General features: G+C 40.7%; 1 protein-coding gene across 2 annotated transcripts; it reads left to right on the forward strand.

Moving 5' to 3' along the window:
- Window positions 1-1,920: 1,920 nt before the first annotated feature.
- Window positions 1,921-18,129, forward strand: LOC307162255 (peroxiredoxin-6-like). 2 transcript variants are annotated; one of them, XR_013821885.1, is made up of 6 exons: window positions 1,921-2,251; window positions 15,122-15,278; window positions 15,350-15,496; window positions 16,913-17,059; window positions 17,153-17,663; window positions 17,841-18,129. XR_013821885.1 is itself a non-coding variant. In XM_079877466.1 (5 exons), exons 1-5 carry the CDS (start codon window positions 2,160-2,162, stop codon window positions 17,294-17,296), a joined length of 687 nt encoding a protein of 228 aa, XP_079733592.1. In that variant the 5' UTR covers window positions 1,921-2,159; the 3' UTR covers window positions 17,297-18,129. The 2 variants fall into 2 exon arrangements, 1 of the variants encoding a protein (XP_079733592.1); XM_079877466.1 differs by having other exon boundaries at window positions 17,153-18,129.
- The last annotated feature ends 711 nt before the right edge of the window (window positions 18,130-18,840 follow it).

Genomic DNA, 18,840 nt, shown 5'->3' on the forward strand with positions numbered 1-18,840 from the left:
CAGTCTTTTTTTAACAGTGCTTACATGTTTCTTGAGTCGATATCTTTTTGGCTGATCAAGCTCCTCCAATGAAGCTTTTCTCGTAGCCATGGCACAAGAATCAACAAAAAGTTGCAAATCAGAGAAATACTTCTCTAATCTTGGTTTTCGCTGATTAAAAGTGCTATCAAGGAAATCATTAATTTGTTGCACTGTATAATAAGGTGGCTTCATTTGAAGGCTGCATTGTTTTTCTGCATAACTTCCTTGTGAACTAACATCAGTGAGATAATCTACAATATCAGATTCCTCGCTGTCAGAATCACCTCTCCCGGTGAGCTGTTCCTCGTCACTCAGTGACAGACCAACAGATGCTCGCGAGTCCCGCGACTCTCCGGCATCCACAAGCCCACCCGACTCCCGCGGACACTCTGGGTCACTGGTTCCCGCAACAGCGATCTCAGCCCCACTGCTGACATTGTCACACTCACTAGTGTTCACTAAACACTTTTCTGCGTCCACAGCACAACTGTTAACTGCATGTTCTTTCGGATTTTCTTCGTCTTTAGACAAAGAATCCGATACAGCCAGATCAGTTTTGTTCCCTAACGTTACATCCTGATTAACATTTTCCGAAGTAGAAGCCACTTGCTCCAGAAGTATTAGGTTTGGTCTCATTTTGTTCAGTCACCTTATTAGATGGACATTTTTGTCTTGTATGACCAAAAATCCCACAAGAAAAACATTTCATTGAATCCGTGCTGATAAAAATTTTATAATCTTTACCTGACAAAGCCAATTTCACGGAAACGTCCAAATTTTGAAATTCGGCATTCAAAATCATAAAAGTTTGCCGTCTGAAAGACATCACATGTTTCAAATTTGGATTTTTAACACCGAGGGGGATCATTTTAATCGGCATCAATATTTTGCCATAGCGCCCAAGTAAACGCTCAAGTGAATCATTAGAAATAAAAGGCGGCACATTAGAAAGAGTTACCTTTTTAGAAGGGCTCGACAGCGGTAAAACAGGCAGAAAAACATCACCAACAGATAAGCCAACTTCTACTAAATGATGAACCATACACTCTTCTTTCAAAAACACAACGACAGCTTTATTCATTCTAGATGCAGACAGAATGTTCCGAGCACCTATTTCACTACTAACAGCAGTCAAGCAGTCTTCGACCGTGATCGAGTCATCTGGTATACATTTACAGCCGTTCCGGGCTGTTAAGGTAGCAAACCCGTCAGAATCTGTCGACATTTCCACACCCCCTAACAACTAACTACAAACTAAGCTAAACTAAATAATTAAAGAAACAAGAAAAAAAGGGGAAAAAGAGAAAAAACTCACTCAAACACGCCGCCACTCGCTCAAACACTCACGCGTTCCTCCCAGTCACTCCGCACATGCGCACAGAGAGAGAGAGAGAGAGAGAGAGAGAGAAAGTGAAAGAGAGAGGACAGAGAGAGAGAGAGAGAGAGAGAGAGAGAGAGAGAGAGGACAGAGAGAGAGAGAGAGAGAGAGAGAGAGAGAGAGAGAACTAGAACCAACTTTTATGGCACTACCAAATTCAGAAAAATTAAATCATATTTTGGGTGAGGACTCCAGCTCAATCACAACAGCAGCAAAATATGTGACAGCCTGCCACAAACTACGAGAGTCAGCCAGAGGACAAAACCAAAGTCAGAATCATCCTTATCTCGTCTGAATGTTGGTACTAATGTACATAGGTGTTTTTTTTTTTTTTTTTTTTTTTTCTTGTTTATATAAATGTATTCATACATTTGTTTACTGATTGATTTATTGAATTTATTGATTATTTGTGTATGTAATGTCCATTTATGTAATGGCCAATGCTTTGGCAATACTGTACAAGTCATGCCAATAAAGCTCATTTGAATTTGAATTTGAGAGAGGACAGACAGAGAAAGAGTGAGAGAGAGAGAGAGAGAGAGAGAGAGAAAGAGAGAGAAAGTGAAAGAGAGAGGACAGAGAGAGAGAGAGAGAGAGGAGAGAGAGGACAGACAGACAGAGAAAGAAAGAGAGAGAGAGAGAGAGAGAGAGAGAGAAAGTGAAAGAGAGAGGACAGAGAGAGAGAGAGAGAGAAAGAGAGAGAGAGAGAGAGAGAGAGAGAGAGAGAGAGAGAGAGAGAGAGAGAGAGAGATGCTTCAAGATGCCGGGGATGCTGTTAGGAGACATCGTTCCCAATTTCGAAGCCGATTCCACTTTTGGCAGATTGAAACTTCATGATTTTCTCGGGGATTCGTAAGTGTAATGCGATCATGTGTGCTTGTGATATGAGAGTGTGTTGTTTGATACGTGTTGTTCATCATAGATTACAATACCAGTAGTTTTATTTTCAATAGCATCTTCCTGAGGTCACATCTAACAATATTCCCTCTTTTCTCTCCTCCTCTGTGTTCTTATTATTATTCAGTGTTGGTTATTAGTGAATTGTGTGGCTTGGATATAAGACGCGTTTCTCTCGTAATGGCCTCACAATGGACAGCATGTGCTAGTCAGGTATCTTTGATGAAACCGTACATGGTCAAAGCCGTTGTGTGTTCCTGTGTGGTGATTGTGTTTGTAGGTCATGCGGTCATGACTCGTGACGCCACTGTTACCGCCTCTTCAGCTTCATCCAAACGCTGACACGGCTTGACACACATAAAGAGCAGAGTCAACAAAAGCACTCTGAACTCTCTGTTATGAACACTATCTCTGAGAATCCTACCGTTCGCCACTTATCACACACACACACACACACACACACACACACACACACACACACACACACACACACACACACACACACACACACACCTGTTTCTCATTCTCTGGACTAGTTTAGCACTGAGCATGCTCGGCTCATTGTGAAGTTTTGTCTTATCACGGCTAACATTTCCAAGCACTGTTTTGCCTGTGTTCTGACCCTTGGACTGTTTATGACTCTTGCTGGCTGTATTTTTGACCCTGCTCTGTTTACCTGGATATTGACCCGTTTGTTTGCTACCTGCCCTGATACTTCTCCTGTTATGACCTCGACTGCTGCTTTGCCTATGCGTCTGCTTGTATATCTCTCTGTTTATCAACCCCTGCCTGTATACTGTCCTCCGAGTCCTCATCACAGACTGACCAAGTGAAGAATCTTTTGGCCTGTCCTCACTCTCTGAGACCCCTGTTTGAGGGTCAAGACTTGCTTTTAGGGCTGAGGTTATAATTAGGCTAAGGTTAGATTAAGGGTTTGGGACTAAGTTGTGGGTTTAGTGATATCAGACCCTGTTGTGCTGAATGTTTTGCAGTGATGGTGAAGCTTCACTGTGAACAAAGCAGAAACTTGCGTAAATGATGCACTAAACAGCTGCTCTTTGCTAGAGTTACTAGATCAGAGAAACTGTCAAACTGAGAAACTGATAAAATGTCTTCAGCAAATGGAAATGGACCCGCTTCACATTTCCAGGTTCTCAGAAGCAGAAGTCCTCAAAGTTGGATAAACTTCTATAGTGGCGAAAGGAAACTACAACAAATACGATTTTTGAGTTCCCATTTACTATACTTCAAAATATACTATATTTCAAATACATTTGCTATAGCGTCTCTATGACATTAAAGAGGAAAAACGTGGAGAGATTGCTTATGTTGGTCAGAAGAGAGCAACAGCATTAACTAGTTTACTGTAATTTAATACCAAAGCAATACAACTTTTGAAAATAATCTTTAAAAATTTTAATGTACATTTATACATCAACGGGCCAGACTGAAAACTCCGGTAACACTTTATATTACGACCCGCAAACAACTGCGTAAGTAAACCGAAACTACGGTGTACGTTTCTGTAATTATAGTGTACTTCCGTGTAGGTATAAGGGAACAATATGTTAAGTTTTGGGTAATAAAGGGGTACAACCAGATATACAAGCAAATTATTTATAATGTAATTATTTTAAAACTAACAGGTACCTATTCTGTTAATATATTCCAGGCAAAAATTGTACGTCTGTTGTATATAAAAGTTTTTATCACATTTCTGGAAAAATATGTTCTTGTGCAATGTAGTTACAGGGTAATTTTGACATCTGTGGGTTGTAAATTAAATATATATATATACTGTATATATGGCTGTATGTAAGCACAGTATGATAAAAATTTAATCTGAAACAATTTTATAAACAGCTGATTTCTAAAAACATTGGCAATGCTATTTATTGGCTTTTCTTACTAAACTACTTAACGTTTAGCCAAAAAAAAATAAAAAATTCTGCTATGACTTTAATTTAGAACGTACCATGTAGTACTTAATACTTACCTTATCACATTGTATTGCAATGACACTTAAATGTCAGGGCAAATATACTGTGTAATTAAAAGTTTTTTTTTAATTTTTTTATAAGAGTAGCCTACCTTTCTCTGTAATTACTGTGCAAATAGTGTTGTTTCGTATTGTTACATAGTAAGTAGTGTTTGTTACCCGTTTCAACTGTGTATTTACAGGGTAAGTGTAACTCCTGCGGGCTGTAAATTAAAGTGGTGCTTGTTACCCCCTTGTTCTGTGTAGTTACAGGGTAAGTGTAACTCTTGCGGGCTGTAAATTAAAGTGGCGCTTGTTACCCCCTCGTTCTGTGTAGTTACAGGGTAAGTGTAACTCCTGCGGGCTGTAAATTAAAGTGGCGCTTGTTACCCCCTTGTTCTGTGTATTTACAGGGTAAGTGTAACTCCTGCAGGCTGTAAATTAAAGTGGCGCTTGTTACCCCCTTGTTCTGTGTAGTTACAGGGTAAGTGTAACTCCTGCGGGCTGTAAATTAAAGTGGTGCTTGTTACCCCCTTGTTCTGTGTAGTTACAGGGTAAGTGTAACTCCTGCGGGCTGTAAATTAAAGTGGTGCTTGTTACCCCCTTGTTCTGTGTAGTTACAGGGTAAGTGTAACTCTTGCGGGCTGTAAATTAAAGTGGCGCTTGTTACCCCCTCGTTCTGTGTAGTTACAGGGTAAGTGTAACTCCTGCGGGCTGTAAATTAAAGTGGCGCTTGTTACCCCCTTGTTCTGTGTATTTACAGGGTAAGTGTAACTCCTGCAGGCTGTAAATTAAAGTGGTGCTTGTTACCCCCTTGTTCTGTGTAGTTACAGGGTAAGTGTAACTCTTGCGGGCTGTAAATTAAAGTGGCGCTTGTTACCCCCTCGTTCTGTGTAGTTACAGGGTAAGTGTAACTCCTGCGGGCTGTAAATTAAAGTGGCGCTTGTTACCCCCTTGTTCTGTGTAGTTACAGGGTAAGTGTAACTCCTGCGGGCTGTAAATTAAAGTGGCGCATGTTACCCCCTTGTTCTGTGTATTTACAGGGTAAGTGTAACTCTTGCGGGCTGTAAATTAAAGTGGCGCTTGTTACCCCCTTGTTCTGTGTAGTTACAGGGTAAGTGTAACTCCTGCGGGCTGTAAATTAAAGTGGCGCTTGTTACCCCCTTGTTCTGTGTAGTTACAGGGTAAGTGTAACTCCTGCAGGCTGTAAATTAAAGTGGTGCTTGTTACTCCCTTGTTCTGTGTAGTTACAGGGTAAGTGTAACTCTTGCGGGCTGTAAATTAAAGTGGCGCTTGTTACTCCCTTGTTCTGTGTAGTTACAGGGTAAGTGTAACTCTTGCGGGCTGTAAATTAAAGTGGTGCTTGTTACTCCCTTGTTCTGTGTAGTTACAGGGTAAGTGTAACTCCTGCGGGCTGTAAATTAAAGTGGCGCTTGTTACCCCCTTGTTCTCTGTAGTTACAGGGTAAGTGTAACTCCTGCAGGCTGTAAATTAAAGTGGCGCTTGTTACCCCCTTGTTCTGTGTAGTTACAGGGTAAGTGTAACTCTTGCGGGCTGTAAATTAAAGTGGCGCTTGTTACCCCCTCGTTCTGTGTAGTTACAGGGTAAGTGTAACTCTTGCGGGCTGTAAATTAAAGTGGCGCTTGTTACCCCCTTGTTCTGTGTAGTTACAGGGTAAGTGTAACTCCTGCGGGCTGTAAATTAAAGTGGCGCTTGTTACCCCCTTGTTCTGTGTAGTTACAGGGTAAGTGTAACTCCTGCAGGCTGTAAATTAAAGTGGTGCTTGTTACTCCCTTGTTCTGTGTAGTTACAGGGTAAGTGTAACTCTTGCGGGCTGTAAATTAAAGTGGCGCTTGTTACTCCCTTGTTCTGTGTAGTTACAGGGTAAGTGTAACTCTTGCGGGCTGTAAATTAAAGTGGTGCTTGTTACTCCCTTGTTCTGTGTAGTTACAGGGTAAGTGTAACTCCTGCGGGCTGTAAATTAAAGTGGCGCTTGTTACCCCCTTGTTCTGTGTAGTTACAGGGTAAGTGTAACTCCTGCGGGCTGTAAATTAAAGTGGCGCATGTTACCCCCTTGTTCTGTGTATTTACAGGGTAAGTGTAACTCTTGCGGGCTGTAAATTAAAGTGGCGCTTGTTACCCCCTTGTTCTGTGTAGTTACAGGGTAAGTGTAACTCCTGCGGGCTGTAAATTAAAGTGGCGCTTGTTACCCCCTTGTTCTGTGTAGTTACAGGGTAAGTGTAACTCCTGCAGGCTGTAAATTAAAGTGGTGCTTGTTACTCCCTTGTTCTGTGTAGTTACAGGGTAAGTGTAACTCTTGCGGGCTGTAAATTAAAGTGGCGCTTGTTACTCCCTTGTTCTGTGTAGTTACAGGGTAAGTGTAACTCTTGCGGGCTGTAAATTAAAGTGGTGCTTGTTACTCCCTTGTTCTGTGTAGTTACAGGGTAAGTGTAACTCCTGCGGGCTGTAAATTAAAGTGGCGCTTGTTACCCCCTTGTTCTCTGTAGTTACAGGGTAAGTGTAACTCCTGCAGGCTGTAAATTAAAGTGGCGCTTGTTACCCCCTTGTTCTGTGTAGTTACAGGGTAAGTGTAACTCTTGCGGGCTGTAAATTAAAGTGGCGCTTGTTACCCCCTCGTTCTGTGTAGTTACAGGGTAAGTGTAACTCTTGCGGGCTGTAAATTAAAGTGGCGCTTGTTACCCCCTTGTTCTGTGTAGTTACAGGGTAAGTGTAACTCCTGCAGGCTGTAAATTAAAGTGGTGCTTGTTACCCCCTTGTTCTGTGTATTTACAGGGTAAGTGTAACTCCTGCAGGCTGTAAATTAAAGTGGTGCTTGTTACCCCCTCGTTCTGTGTAGTTACAGGGTAAGTGTAACTCCTGCAGGCTGTAAATTAAAGTGGTGCTTGTTACCCCCTTGTTCTGTGTAGTTACAGGGTAAGTGTAACTCTTGCGGGCTGTAAATTAAAGTGGCGCTTGTTACCCCCTCGTTCTGTGTAGTTACAGGGTAAGTGTAACTCTTGCGGGCTGTAAATTAAAGTGGCGCTTGTTACCCCCTTGTTCTGTGTAGTTACAGGGTAAGTGTAACTCCTGCAGGCTGTAAATTAAAGTGGCGCTTGTTACCCCCTCGTTCTGTGTAGTTACAGGGTAAGTGTAACTCTTGCGGGCTGTAAATTAAAGTGGCGCTTGTTACCCCCTTGTTCTGTGTAGTTACAGGGTAAGTGTAACTCTTGCGGGCTGTAAATTAAAGTGGCGCTTGTTACCCCCTCGTTCTGTGTAGTTACAGGGTAAGTGTAACTCCTGCGGGCTGTAAATTAAAGTGGCGCTTGTTACCCCCTTGTTCTGTGTAGTTACAGGGTAAGTGTAACTCCTGCGGGCTGTAAATTAAAGTGGCGCTTGTTACCCCCTTGTTCTGTGTAGTTACAGGGTAAGTGTAACTCCTGCAGGCTGTAAATTAAAGTGGCGCTTGTTACCCCCTCGTTCTGTGTAGTTACAGGGTAAGTGTAACTCCTGCGGGCTGTAAATTAAAGTGGCGCTTGTTACCCCCTTGTTCTGTGTAGTTACAGGGTAAGTGTAACTCCTGCGGGCTGTAAATTAAAGTGGCGCATGTTACCCCCTTGTTCTGTGTATTTACAGGGTAAGTGTAACTCTTGCGGGCTGTAAATTAAAGTGGCGCTTGTTACCCCCTTGTTCTGTGTAGTTACAGGGTAAGTGTAACTCCTGCGGGCTGTAAATTAAAGTGGCGCTTGTTACCCCCTTGTTCTGTGTAGTTACAGGGTAAGTGTAACTCCTGCAGGCTGTAAATTAAAGTTGTGCTTGTTACTCCCTTGTTCTGTGTAGTTACAGGGTAAGTGTAACTCTTGCGGGCTGTAAATTAAAGTGGCGCTTGTTACTCCCTTGTTCTGTGTAGTTACAGGGTAAGTGTAACTCTTGCGGGCTGTAAATTAAAGTGGTGCTTGTTACTCCCTTGTTCTGTGTAGTTACAGGGTAAGTGTAACTCCTGCGGGCTGTAAATTAAAGTGGCGCTTGTTACCCCCTTGTTCTCTGTAGTTACAGGGTAAGTGTAACTCCTGCAGGCTGTAAATTAAAGTGGCGCTTGTTACCCCCTTGTTCTGTGTAGTTACAGGGTAAGTGTAACTCTTGCGGGCTGTAAATTAAAGTGGCGCTTGTTACCCCCTCGTTCTGTGTAGTTACAGGGTAAGTGTAACTCTTGCGGGCTGTAAATTAAAGTGGCGCTTGTTACCCCCTTGTTCTGTGTAGTTACAGGGTAAGTGTAACTCCTGCGGGCTGTAAATTAAAGTGGCGCATGTTACCCCCTTGTTCTGTGTATTTACAGGGTAAGTGTAACTCTTGCGGGCTGTAAATTAAAGTGGCGCTTGTTACCCCCTTGTTCTGTGTAGTTACAGGGTAAGTGTAACTCCTGCGGGCTGTAAATTAAAGTGGCGCTTGTTACCCCCTTGTTCTGTGTAGTTACAGGGTAAGTGTAACTCCTGCAGGCTGTAAATTAAAGTGGTGCTTGTTACTCCCTTGTTCTGTGTAGTTACAGGGTAAGTGTAACTCTTGCGGGCTGTAAATTAAAGTGGCGCTTGTTACTCCCTTGTTCTGTGTAGTTACAGGGTAAGTGTAACTCTTGCGGGCTGTAAATTAAAGTGGTGCTTGTTACTCCCTTGTTCTGTGTAGTTACAGGGTAAGTGTAACTCCTGCGGGCTGTAAATTAAAGTGGCGCTTGTTACCCCCTTGTTCTGTGTAGTTACAGGGTAAGTGTAACTCCTGCGGGCTGTAAATTAAAGTGGCGCATGTTACCCCCTTGTTCTGTGTATTTACAGGGTAAGTGTAACTCTTGCGGGCTGTAAATTAAAGTGGCGCTTGTTACCCCCTTGTTCTGTGTAGTTACAGGGTAAGTGTAACTCCTGCGGGCTGTAAATTAAAGTGGCGCTTGTTACCCCCTTGTTCTGTGTAGTTACAGGGTAAGTGTAACTCCTGCAGGCTGTAAATTAAAGTGGTGCTTGTTACTCCCTTGTTCTGTGTAGTTACAGGGTAAGTGTAACTCTTGCGGGCTGTAAATTAAAGTGGCGCTTGTTACTCCCTTGTTCTGTGTAGTTACAGGGTAAGTGTAACTCTTGCGGGCTGTAAATTAAAGTGGTGCTTGTTACTCCCTTGTTCTGTGTAGTTACAGGGTAAGTGTAACTCCTGCGGGCTGTAAATTAAAGTGGCGCTTGTTACCCCCTTGTTCTCTGTAGTTACAGGGTAAGTGTAACTCCTGCAGGCTGTAAATTAAAGTGGCGCTTGTTACCCCCTTGTTCTGTGTAGTTACAGGGTAAGTGTAACTCTTGCGGGCTGTAAATTAAAGTGGCGCTTGTTACCCCCTCGTTCTGTGTAGTTACAGGGTAAGTGTAACTCTTGCGGGCTGTAAATTAAAGTGGCGCTTGTTACCCCCTTGTTCTGTGTAGTTACAGGGTAAGTGTAACTCCTGCAGGCTGTAAATTAAAGTGGTGCTTGTTACCCCCTTGTTCTGTGTATTTACAGGGTAAGTGTAACTCCTGCAGGCTGTAAATTAAAGTGGTGCTTGTTACCCCCTCGTTCTGTGTAGTTACAGGGTAAGTGTAACTCCTGCAGGCTGTAAATTAAAGTGGTGCTTGTTACCCCCTTGTTCTGTGTAGTTACAGGGTAAGTGTAACTCTTGCGGGCTGTAAATTAAAGTGGCGCTTGTTACCCCCTCGTTCTGTGTAGTTACAGGGTAAGTGTAACTCTTGCGGGCTGTAAATTAAAGTGGCGCTTGTTACCCCCTTGTTCTGTGTAGTTACAGGGTAAGTGTAACTCCTGCAGGCTGTAAATTAAAGTGGCGCTTGTTACCCCCTCGTTCTGTGTAGTTACAGGGTAAGTGTAACTCTTGCGGGCTGTAAATTAAAGTGGCGCTTGTTACCCCCTTGTTCTGTGTAGTTACAGGGTAAGTGTAACTCTTGCGGGCTGTAAATTAAAGTGGCGCTTGTTACCCCCTCGTTCTGTGTAGTTACAGGGTAAGTGTAACTCCTGCGGGCTGTAAATTAAAGTGGCGCTTGTTACCCCCTTGTTCTGTGTAGTTACAGGGTAAGTGTAACTCCTGCGGGCTGTAAATTAAAGTGGCGCTTGTTACCCCCTTGTTCTGTGTAGTTACAGGGTAAGTGTAACTCCTGCAGGCTGTAAATTAAAGTGGTGCTTGTTACCCCCTTGTTCTGTGTAGTTACAGGGTAAGTGTAACTCCTGCGGGCTGTAAATTAAAGTGGCGCTTGTTACCCCCTCGTTCTGTGTAGTTACAGGGTAAGTGTAACTCCTGCAGGCTGTAAATTAAAGTGGTGCTTGTTACCCCCTTGTTCTGTGTATTTACAGGGTAAGTGTAACTCCTGCAGGCTGTAAATTAAAGTGGTGCTTGTTACCCCTTTGTTCTGTGTAGTTACAGGGTAAGTGTAACTCTTGCGGGCTGTAAATTAAAGTGGCGCTTGTTACCCCCTTGTTCTGTGTAGTTACAGGGTAAGTGTAACTCCTGCAGGCTGTAAATTAAAGTGGTGCTTGTTACCCCCTTGTTCTGTGTAGTTACAGGGTAAGTGTAACTCCTGCGGGCTGTAAATTAAAGTGGCGCTTGTTACCCCCTTGTTCTGTGTAGTTACAGGGTAAGTGTAACTCCTGCGGGCTGTAAATTAAAGTGGTGCTTGTTACCCCCTTGTTCTGTGTAGTTACAGGGTAAGTGTAACTCCTGCGGGCTGTAAATTAAAGTGGTGCTTGTTACCCCCTTGTTCTGTGTAGTTACAGGGTAAGTGTAACTCCTGCGGGCTGTAAATTAAAGTGGTGCTTGTTACCCCCTTGTTCTGTGTAGTTACAGGGTAAGTGTAACTCCTGCGGGCTGTAAATTAAAGTGGCGCTTGTTACTCCCTTGTTCTGTGTAGTTACAGGGTAAGTGTAACTCCTGCGGGCTGTAAATTAAAGTGGCGCTTGTTACCCCCTTGTTCTGTGTAGTTACAGGGTAAGTGTAACTCCTGCGGGCTGTAAATTAAAGTGGCGCTTGTTACTCCCTTGTTCTGTGTAGTTACAGGGTAAGTGCAGTAAATTTACAATAAAGGATCCAATTTAATTTCTGACTTTTATTTTACAAAGACATTTCAAAACACTTTTTCATCTTAATAAAACATTGTCTTTTCTACAGTATACTCAAACAACAAAGTAACACATTATACCCCCCCCCCCCCCTTTTATTTGCATCCCTTGCTTTTCTTCTTCTTTCTTTTCTTGCTCTTCTTTTTCTTAACTTCCACTGGGGACTCTGAAGTTGAGGAGTTGATGGAGTCCCATTGGTCTTGCTGCACTGCAAAAATATAAATATATATACATGCTCTTAGCAAGCTACACCTTAAATTTTAAGTTGTCGAACAATCCTCCACTCTAAAACATTTTGTGCCACCACTACTGTAGTAACTGTAATTTTGAAGAAAACACATTTTGGTGAAGTTTGAGGCAGATCATGGGGGGGTTGTGATATTTTATAGTGATAATGACTGTAGTGCAGCAGAAAATGTTTTTAAAAAAGGCATAGTTCTGACAGCAACAAAAAAACAAAAAAGCATGAAACACAAACATGAGGGCTGTGGCACTATAGGAACAGCATATCTTTGTGTCATTGCAGATGGGACAGCAGACTTCATCTTTTCAATTTCCTTTTTCAAAAAATCACACTCATCTTTGAGCAAGGTGATCTCTGCTTTAAGAGTGATAATCTTATCTTTGAAAGAAAGAAAGAAAGGTTAGACGTTTAAATTTTACTCCTGCCCTACTCCAGGGCTTAGCTATACTTGTGACCACTTTCCTATTTTTTAAAACATCAAATTTAAGAACTAAACATCACTGGTACTGTACATTATAAATGCACTTGTTAAAGGATTAGTTCACCCCAAAATGAAAATTTTCAACGGACTTCATTGGTCACCATCGTTAAGTCCAAATCAATGCAGTTTCAGAAGTCTTTTAAGTGTTTAAAAGGGCTGTACGCGATCACAGCTGAAGAAGAGGTTGTTATCTAGCGAAACGATAGGTCATTTAAAAAAAAGAAATATATAATTTATAGACTTTTTACCTTCAATAGTTCGGATTGAGCTGATCAACAAACGGACAGGGAACTAAGTTACGTCATCACGTTGAAAGGTCACGCCTGCGCCGGCAATACTATTTGAACTACTATTCATATTCATCAGAATGTTATTCATATACTATTCATATTCACTGAATACTATTTCTATATATATAATCGCAAACAATACTATTTGAATTATCCTCCTACGTACGGTCGCATTGTAAACAGTGGGGCGGTACTTCGGCCGGCGCAGGCGTGACTTTTCAACGTGATGACGTAGTTCCCTGTCCGTTTGTTGATCAGCTCAATCCAAACTATTGAACACAGCCCTCAGGTTTGTGTTTCATGCTTTTTTTTTTTTTTTTTTTTGTTGCTGTCAGAACAACTATGCCTTTTTAAAAAACATTTTCTGCTGCACTACAGTCATTATCACTATAAAATATCACAACCCCACCATGATCTGACTCAAACTTCACCAAAATGTGTTTTCTTCAAAATTACAGTTACTACAGTTACTACAGTAATATCAGGTGGTATAGAGTGGAGGGTTGTTCGACAACTTAAAATTGAAGGTGTAGCTACTGTATATTCATATTTTTGCAGTGCAGCAAGACCAATGGGACTCCATCAACTCCTCAACTTCAGAGTCCCCAGTGGAAGTTAAGAAAAAGAAGAGCAAGAAAAGAAAGAAGAAGAAAAGCAAGGGATGCAAATAAAAGGGGGGGGGGGGGTATAATGTGTTACTTTGTTGTTTGAGTATTCTGTAGAAAAGACAATGTTTTATTAAGATGAAAAAGTGTTTTGACATTTTTTTGTAAAATAAAAGTCAGAAATTAAATTGGATCCTTTATTGTATATTTACTGCACTTACCCTGTAACTACACAGAACAAGGGGGTAACAAGCGCCACTTTAATTTACAGCCCGCAGGAGTTACACTTACCCTGTAACTACACAGAACAAGGGGGTAACAAGCGCCACTTTAATTTACAGCCCGCAGGAGTTACACTTACCCTGTAAATACACAGAACAAGGGGTAACAAGCGGCACTTTAATTTACAGCCTGCAGGAGTTACACTTACCCTGTAACTACACAGAACAAGGGGGTAACAAGCACCACTTTAATTTACAGCCCGCAGGAGTTACACTTACCCTGTAAATACACAGAACAAGGGGGTAACAAGCGCCACTTTAATTTACAGCCCGCAGGAGTTACACTTACCATGTAAATACACAGTTGAAACGGGTAACAAACACTACTTACTATGTAACAATACGAAACAACACTATTTGCACAGTAATTACAGAGAAAGGTAGGCTACTCTTATTAAAAAAAACTAAACAAAAAAACTTTTAATTACACAGTATATTTGCCCTGACATTTAAGTGTCATTGCAATACAATGTGATAGTACTAAGTACTACATGGTACGTTTTAAATTAAAATCATAGCAAAAGCAATTTTTTTGGCTTAACGTTAAGTAGTTTAGTAAGAAAAGCCAATACATAGCATTGCCAAAAAGTTTAATTTACAACCCACAGATGTCAAAATTACCCTGTAACTACATTGCACAAGAACATATTTTTCCAGAAATGTGATAAAAACTTTTATATACAACAGACGTACAATTTTTGCCTGGAATATATTAACAGAATAGGTACCTGTTAGTTTTAAAATAATTACATTATAAATAATTTGCTTGTATATCTGGTTGTACCCCTTTATTACCCAAAATATTGTTCCCTTATACCTACACGGAGGTACACTATAATTACAGAAACGTACACCGTAATTTCGGTTTACTTACTAAGTTCTTTGCAGGTTGTATATCTGCTTGTTACCCCTTTATTACCCAAAACTTAACATATTGTTCCCTTATACCTACACGGAAGTACACTATAATTACAGAAACGTACACCGTAGTTTCGGTTTACTTACGCAGTTGTTTGCGGGTCGTAATATAAAGTGTTACCAAAACTCCTGTAATAATCTACAGTTCTTTGTGAACAAACAGTGTCTGTGTGTCTATGACTAAAACATGCAACATGCACAGAAATGCTGTATGTCTTAAAATGTGTTTATGATTCTTACTCAGATATGTATGAATGCACACTTCCGCCTCAGAAGAAAATCATGCTTTGCTAAATCTTAATTAAGACATTAAACTTCATAATTATGAGATAAAAATGTAAGTAATTTATTACATTCTTATTAATTCGACATTTGTCAATTATTAGTAAGTCAAAGATAAAAAAGATGAACATAGCCTAGTAAGTTATAATTGTGCAATTAAAAAGTCAAAGTTATGGCACACTAAGTCAACTATGACATAAATCGAAATTATGGCATGAAACGTCATAATTATGAAATACTAAAAATTGACATGAGTCAAAATAAGATAGTATGTTTGTCTTTTTATCTCATAATTATTACTTAGTATGTCACAATTTTGACTAAGTCATAATTATGAGATTAGAATCTAAATTATTACATTAAAAGTAAAAATTATGACATACTAATTATTGTGACATTAAAATTTGGAATTGTGGGAAAGTCAAAAATATCACATACCAATTCATAATTTTGACATACTAAATACTTTTACTACATACTTGCATGCTAAATACATACTTTCAATGTCATAATTTCATATCTATGATTTACAAAGCCTGATTTCTTTTATTCTCCTGTGGCGGTAATGGGCTTCCACAGTTCTGTCATTCCCCTTGAGTGACCTGAGTTTCTCCTCGTCAGCTGGGGCGTCCTGTTCTCTCATCCTCGAGACTTCACTCCTGTCTGCACCACTGAACTCGGCAGAGCAGCTCAACTCAGTCCAGAGTTCAGCAGACGCAACGTCAAGCTGATCGCGCTCTCCGTCGACAGCCTCCAAGACCATCACGGCTGGAGCAAGGTTCGCTTCTTTCAGTCTGTAGTGTCTCTCTGAATGACCTGCTGCTAATGAGTCTCCATGGATGATTTCAGGACATCTTGGCTTACAATAACGCGGAGTCCGGAAGCGAGTTCCCTTTCCCAATCATAGCGGATGCTGGGAGGCATCTGGTGGAGACACTGGGCATGCTGGACCCGGAGGAGAAGGATCAGACCGGGATGCCGCTCAGCGCTCGATGCGTAAGTGCACTGCACACATGAATAAATCTTCAAAAACAGAGCAAATTTCAGTAACACTTTAGTTTAGGGTCCAATACTCACTATGAACTAGTTGATTATTATGTTTATTACTAGGATATTGGCTGTTTATTAGTACTAATAAAGCACATATTAATGCCTTATTCTGCTTGACCATATTATACATCTTTAATCCTACCCAATACCTAAACTTAACCATTACCGTACTAACTATTAATAAGCAGTAATAAGGATTTTATATTAGGAGTAATTAGGAGCAAACCTCATAGTTAATAGTTAGTTAATAGTCAGAATTGGACCTTAATCTAAAGTGTGACCCAAATTTCAAATAAAAATGGTGAATAAAAAGAGAATGTTGTGGCCAACAATAGTAGCTACAATTACTGGGACTAACATAACATGCCTGAAAAGAGTGTGAACCTGGTTGTGTGTTTGTTGATTCTGTTATTTTTGCAGCAAGAAAAAATTAATTAATAAAAAAAAAAAAAATGCCCATGCCTGACTATCCCTCCAAATACACCCAAATTCTGATCACAGACACCGGTCACAATCACAGCCACAATCAAGGACTTTGCTTCAATTGTTCTCCTCATTTGTAAGTTGCTTTGGATAAAAGCTTCTTCTAAATGATTAAATGTAATTGTGAAGAGATATGCCCTGTCCCATATCGACTCTACATCAGAGCCACAAGAACCTCCTGACACAATACTGCCTTCATCCAATATTGTGAGTCCCATACACTGGACCCTGAACCATGAGATCGCAGACGGCTCTCTAACCGAGCCTCCTCCACCTGACTGCCCCGCCAAACATGTCTACATCCCATCCTCACTCCGTCTGGATCCCATGGACACCGCTCACTCCTCACTGGGCACTGGCCACCCTGGGACCAATCAAACCCTCTTGCTCCTCCAAGATTGGTACTCGTGGCCTAATCAGAAGGCTTGTTCTGGGAATGTGCCGTCTCTGAGAGTCCCTGCCACTTACCATCTAGTAAACTTCTCCTGTTGCCCATTCCAGACCATCCATGGTCACATCTAGGAGTGGATTTAATCCCCGATCAGCCCTTGATTACTTGTGTTCTCGTCATATTGAATAGATTCTCTGAATCATGCAAGATGATGCTCCTCGAGGGTCTCCCCATGGCTATGGAAACAGCAGAGCTACTTTCAAGCATGTCTTCCGTATTTTTGGTCTGCCTAAATATATAGTTTCAAACCGAGGACGATTAGGGAGTACGGGGATGATGCCATTTCAACCTGCTCTGCATGCTTGGTGGTTTACTGAATAAGATAAGAGTTTAACATATCTGAAAAGGTTGGGTCACTGGTTTGGACAGAGCCATCAACCCTTCACACTGCACTAATTGATTTCTTAATGTGTGCATTTTTCGTTCAGGTATTTGTGATTGGTCCAGATAAGAAGTTGAAGCTGTCCATTCTCTATCCTGCAACAACGGGACGTAACTTTGACGAGATTCTGCGTGTGGTCGACTCTTTGCAGTTAACGGCACACAACCGTGTGGCCACACCTGTGGACTGGCGGGTGAGAAATGTCAGGCCTGGTCTGTTTGGAGTGTGTGTGTCTGTTCCTGTCATCAGTGTGTAATGAGTGACGCTCATCTGCTGTTGTTTGAAGCCTGGAGACAGTGTTATGGTGCCGCCCAGCATCCCTGAGCAGGAGGCCGTGACGCTCTTCCCCGCTGGAGTTTACACCAAAGACCTGCCCTCCGGGAAGAAGTACCTGCGCTACACACCACAACCAAACCCCCATCAGGAGTGAACGCACAGACGGCTGATGTGTGGATTCAGTGATGCTGTGTGTGAGCAGCTGTTCGTAAAACACCAGTGCTGTTCTCACAGGAAGAGGCAAAGTCCTCACATGTTCCACACACAATTTACAGCTTAAATTAACATTACTTACACTTACAAAAAAAAAAGAATAAATAAACAATACAATTCTAATTTGTATTTTTACATTTTAAATGTAATGTTTTATTTATTCAAACTATGTATTTTATCAACTAACATCAAATTATGTATTTCATAATTAACACAATTGCATATACTATATAGTTCAAGTATAGATTTTAAAACACACACACACACACACATATATAAATATATATACACACACACACACATACAGTGTACACACACACGTCATTGAAACTCAGTTCAGTTTTGTTCAATAACTGTGTAAAGTCCATCAGTTAATGAGTTTAATTCATCTATAAAGCAGCTCTGCAGAAAATAGGGAAGCAAGCCAAAGGCGACACACACACACACACACACACACACACACACACACACACACACACACTCAGAGTTATGGAATATACAATTATTCTATTATAAATATGCCTTTTTGTGTATGAAGCACTTATGTATTGTAGTCAACCATAATGGTAACCTTTTATAATGAAAGTGTTTTTATAAAGACACCAGAAGTTGTTGTTAAATGATTTATTAAGGAAGTGTTATATAAAGAAAGACACTTGTAATAATCATTGTAACCATATATGAAGCAAGTGGTTTATAAAGAAAAACACTGCAATTGTTTTTGTAAAATGGTTTGTTGAAAAAGTGGTTTATAAATAAAAACATCCCACACTTAATGTTTTAAGCCTTTATTAAAAAGCATAGTGAGGAACAAAACATGTATTAGAAAGAGCTTTGCCAAAGAAAGAAGAAAAATGCAAGCATTACCGTCGTATGTGTTGCGGACGAGACATAGAATGTAACGAAGAAGGAGGACGAAGAGGCGAAAGGCTTTATATGAACAAGTCCTGGGAGTTTCCAGTAGGGGATTCCTGAAGATGTGAAAAAGTTGATGGACTTTAAAAGGACTGGAAAGATAATGTCCAGTCAGACGCTGATTCACCAAGGACGGCCTCTCCGGTGTTAGATGCCACTGCGCCTCCTGCAGTTAAAGCTTGTAAACGATTTGGTTTTGATTTACTTTTATTTATTTTTTATATATTACTACCTTTTATGTAAACTAGTTAACCTGTTTTTAATAATAATAATAATAAAAAAAAAAATAAAAAAAAAAATATATATATATATATATATATATATATATATTATAATTTTTATAATATATAATTGAAATTAATAAACTCGCCTGCCACAAGTCTCTCTTCTACAAAAGATTGAGCTGAACTGAGCGGAGAAGTCTTCTGTGATCTAAATATTGTAAGTATGGGAATTCAAATGCTTATTATTTAGGACAGATTTTACTAACTTTACCTAACCTGAGAATAATAAAAATAAGGTAAAAGGTGTTTATAATTATGCACCATAAAACAACACACACACACACAC

This window comes from Squalius cephalus (assembly GCF_949319135.1).
Source record: "Squalius cephalus genome assembly, chromosome: 7".
Classification (NCBI taxonomy): Eukaryota; Metazoa; Chordata; class Actinopteri; order Cypriniformes; family Leuciscidae; genus Squalius; species Squalius cephalus.

Excerpts from the sequence above, each read along its gene's own strand:
- LOC307162255 (XM_079877466.1), top strand. The coding sequence starts at position 2,160 with ATGCCGGGGATGCTGTTAGGAGACATCGTTCCCAATTTCGAAGCCGAT. Across the intron at positions 15,279-15,349 it reads ACCATCACGGCTGGAGCAAG|GACATCTTGGCTTACAATAA; the intron begins GTTCGCTTCTTT and ends GGATGATTTCAG. Across the intron at positions 17,060-17,152 it reads CCACACCTGTGGACTGGCGG|CCTGGAGACAGTGTTATGGT; the intron begins GTGAGAAATGTC and ends TGTTGTTTGAAG.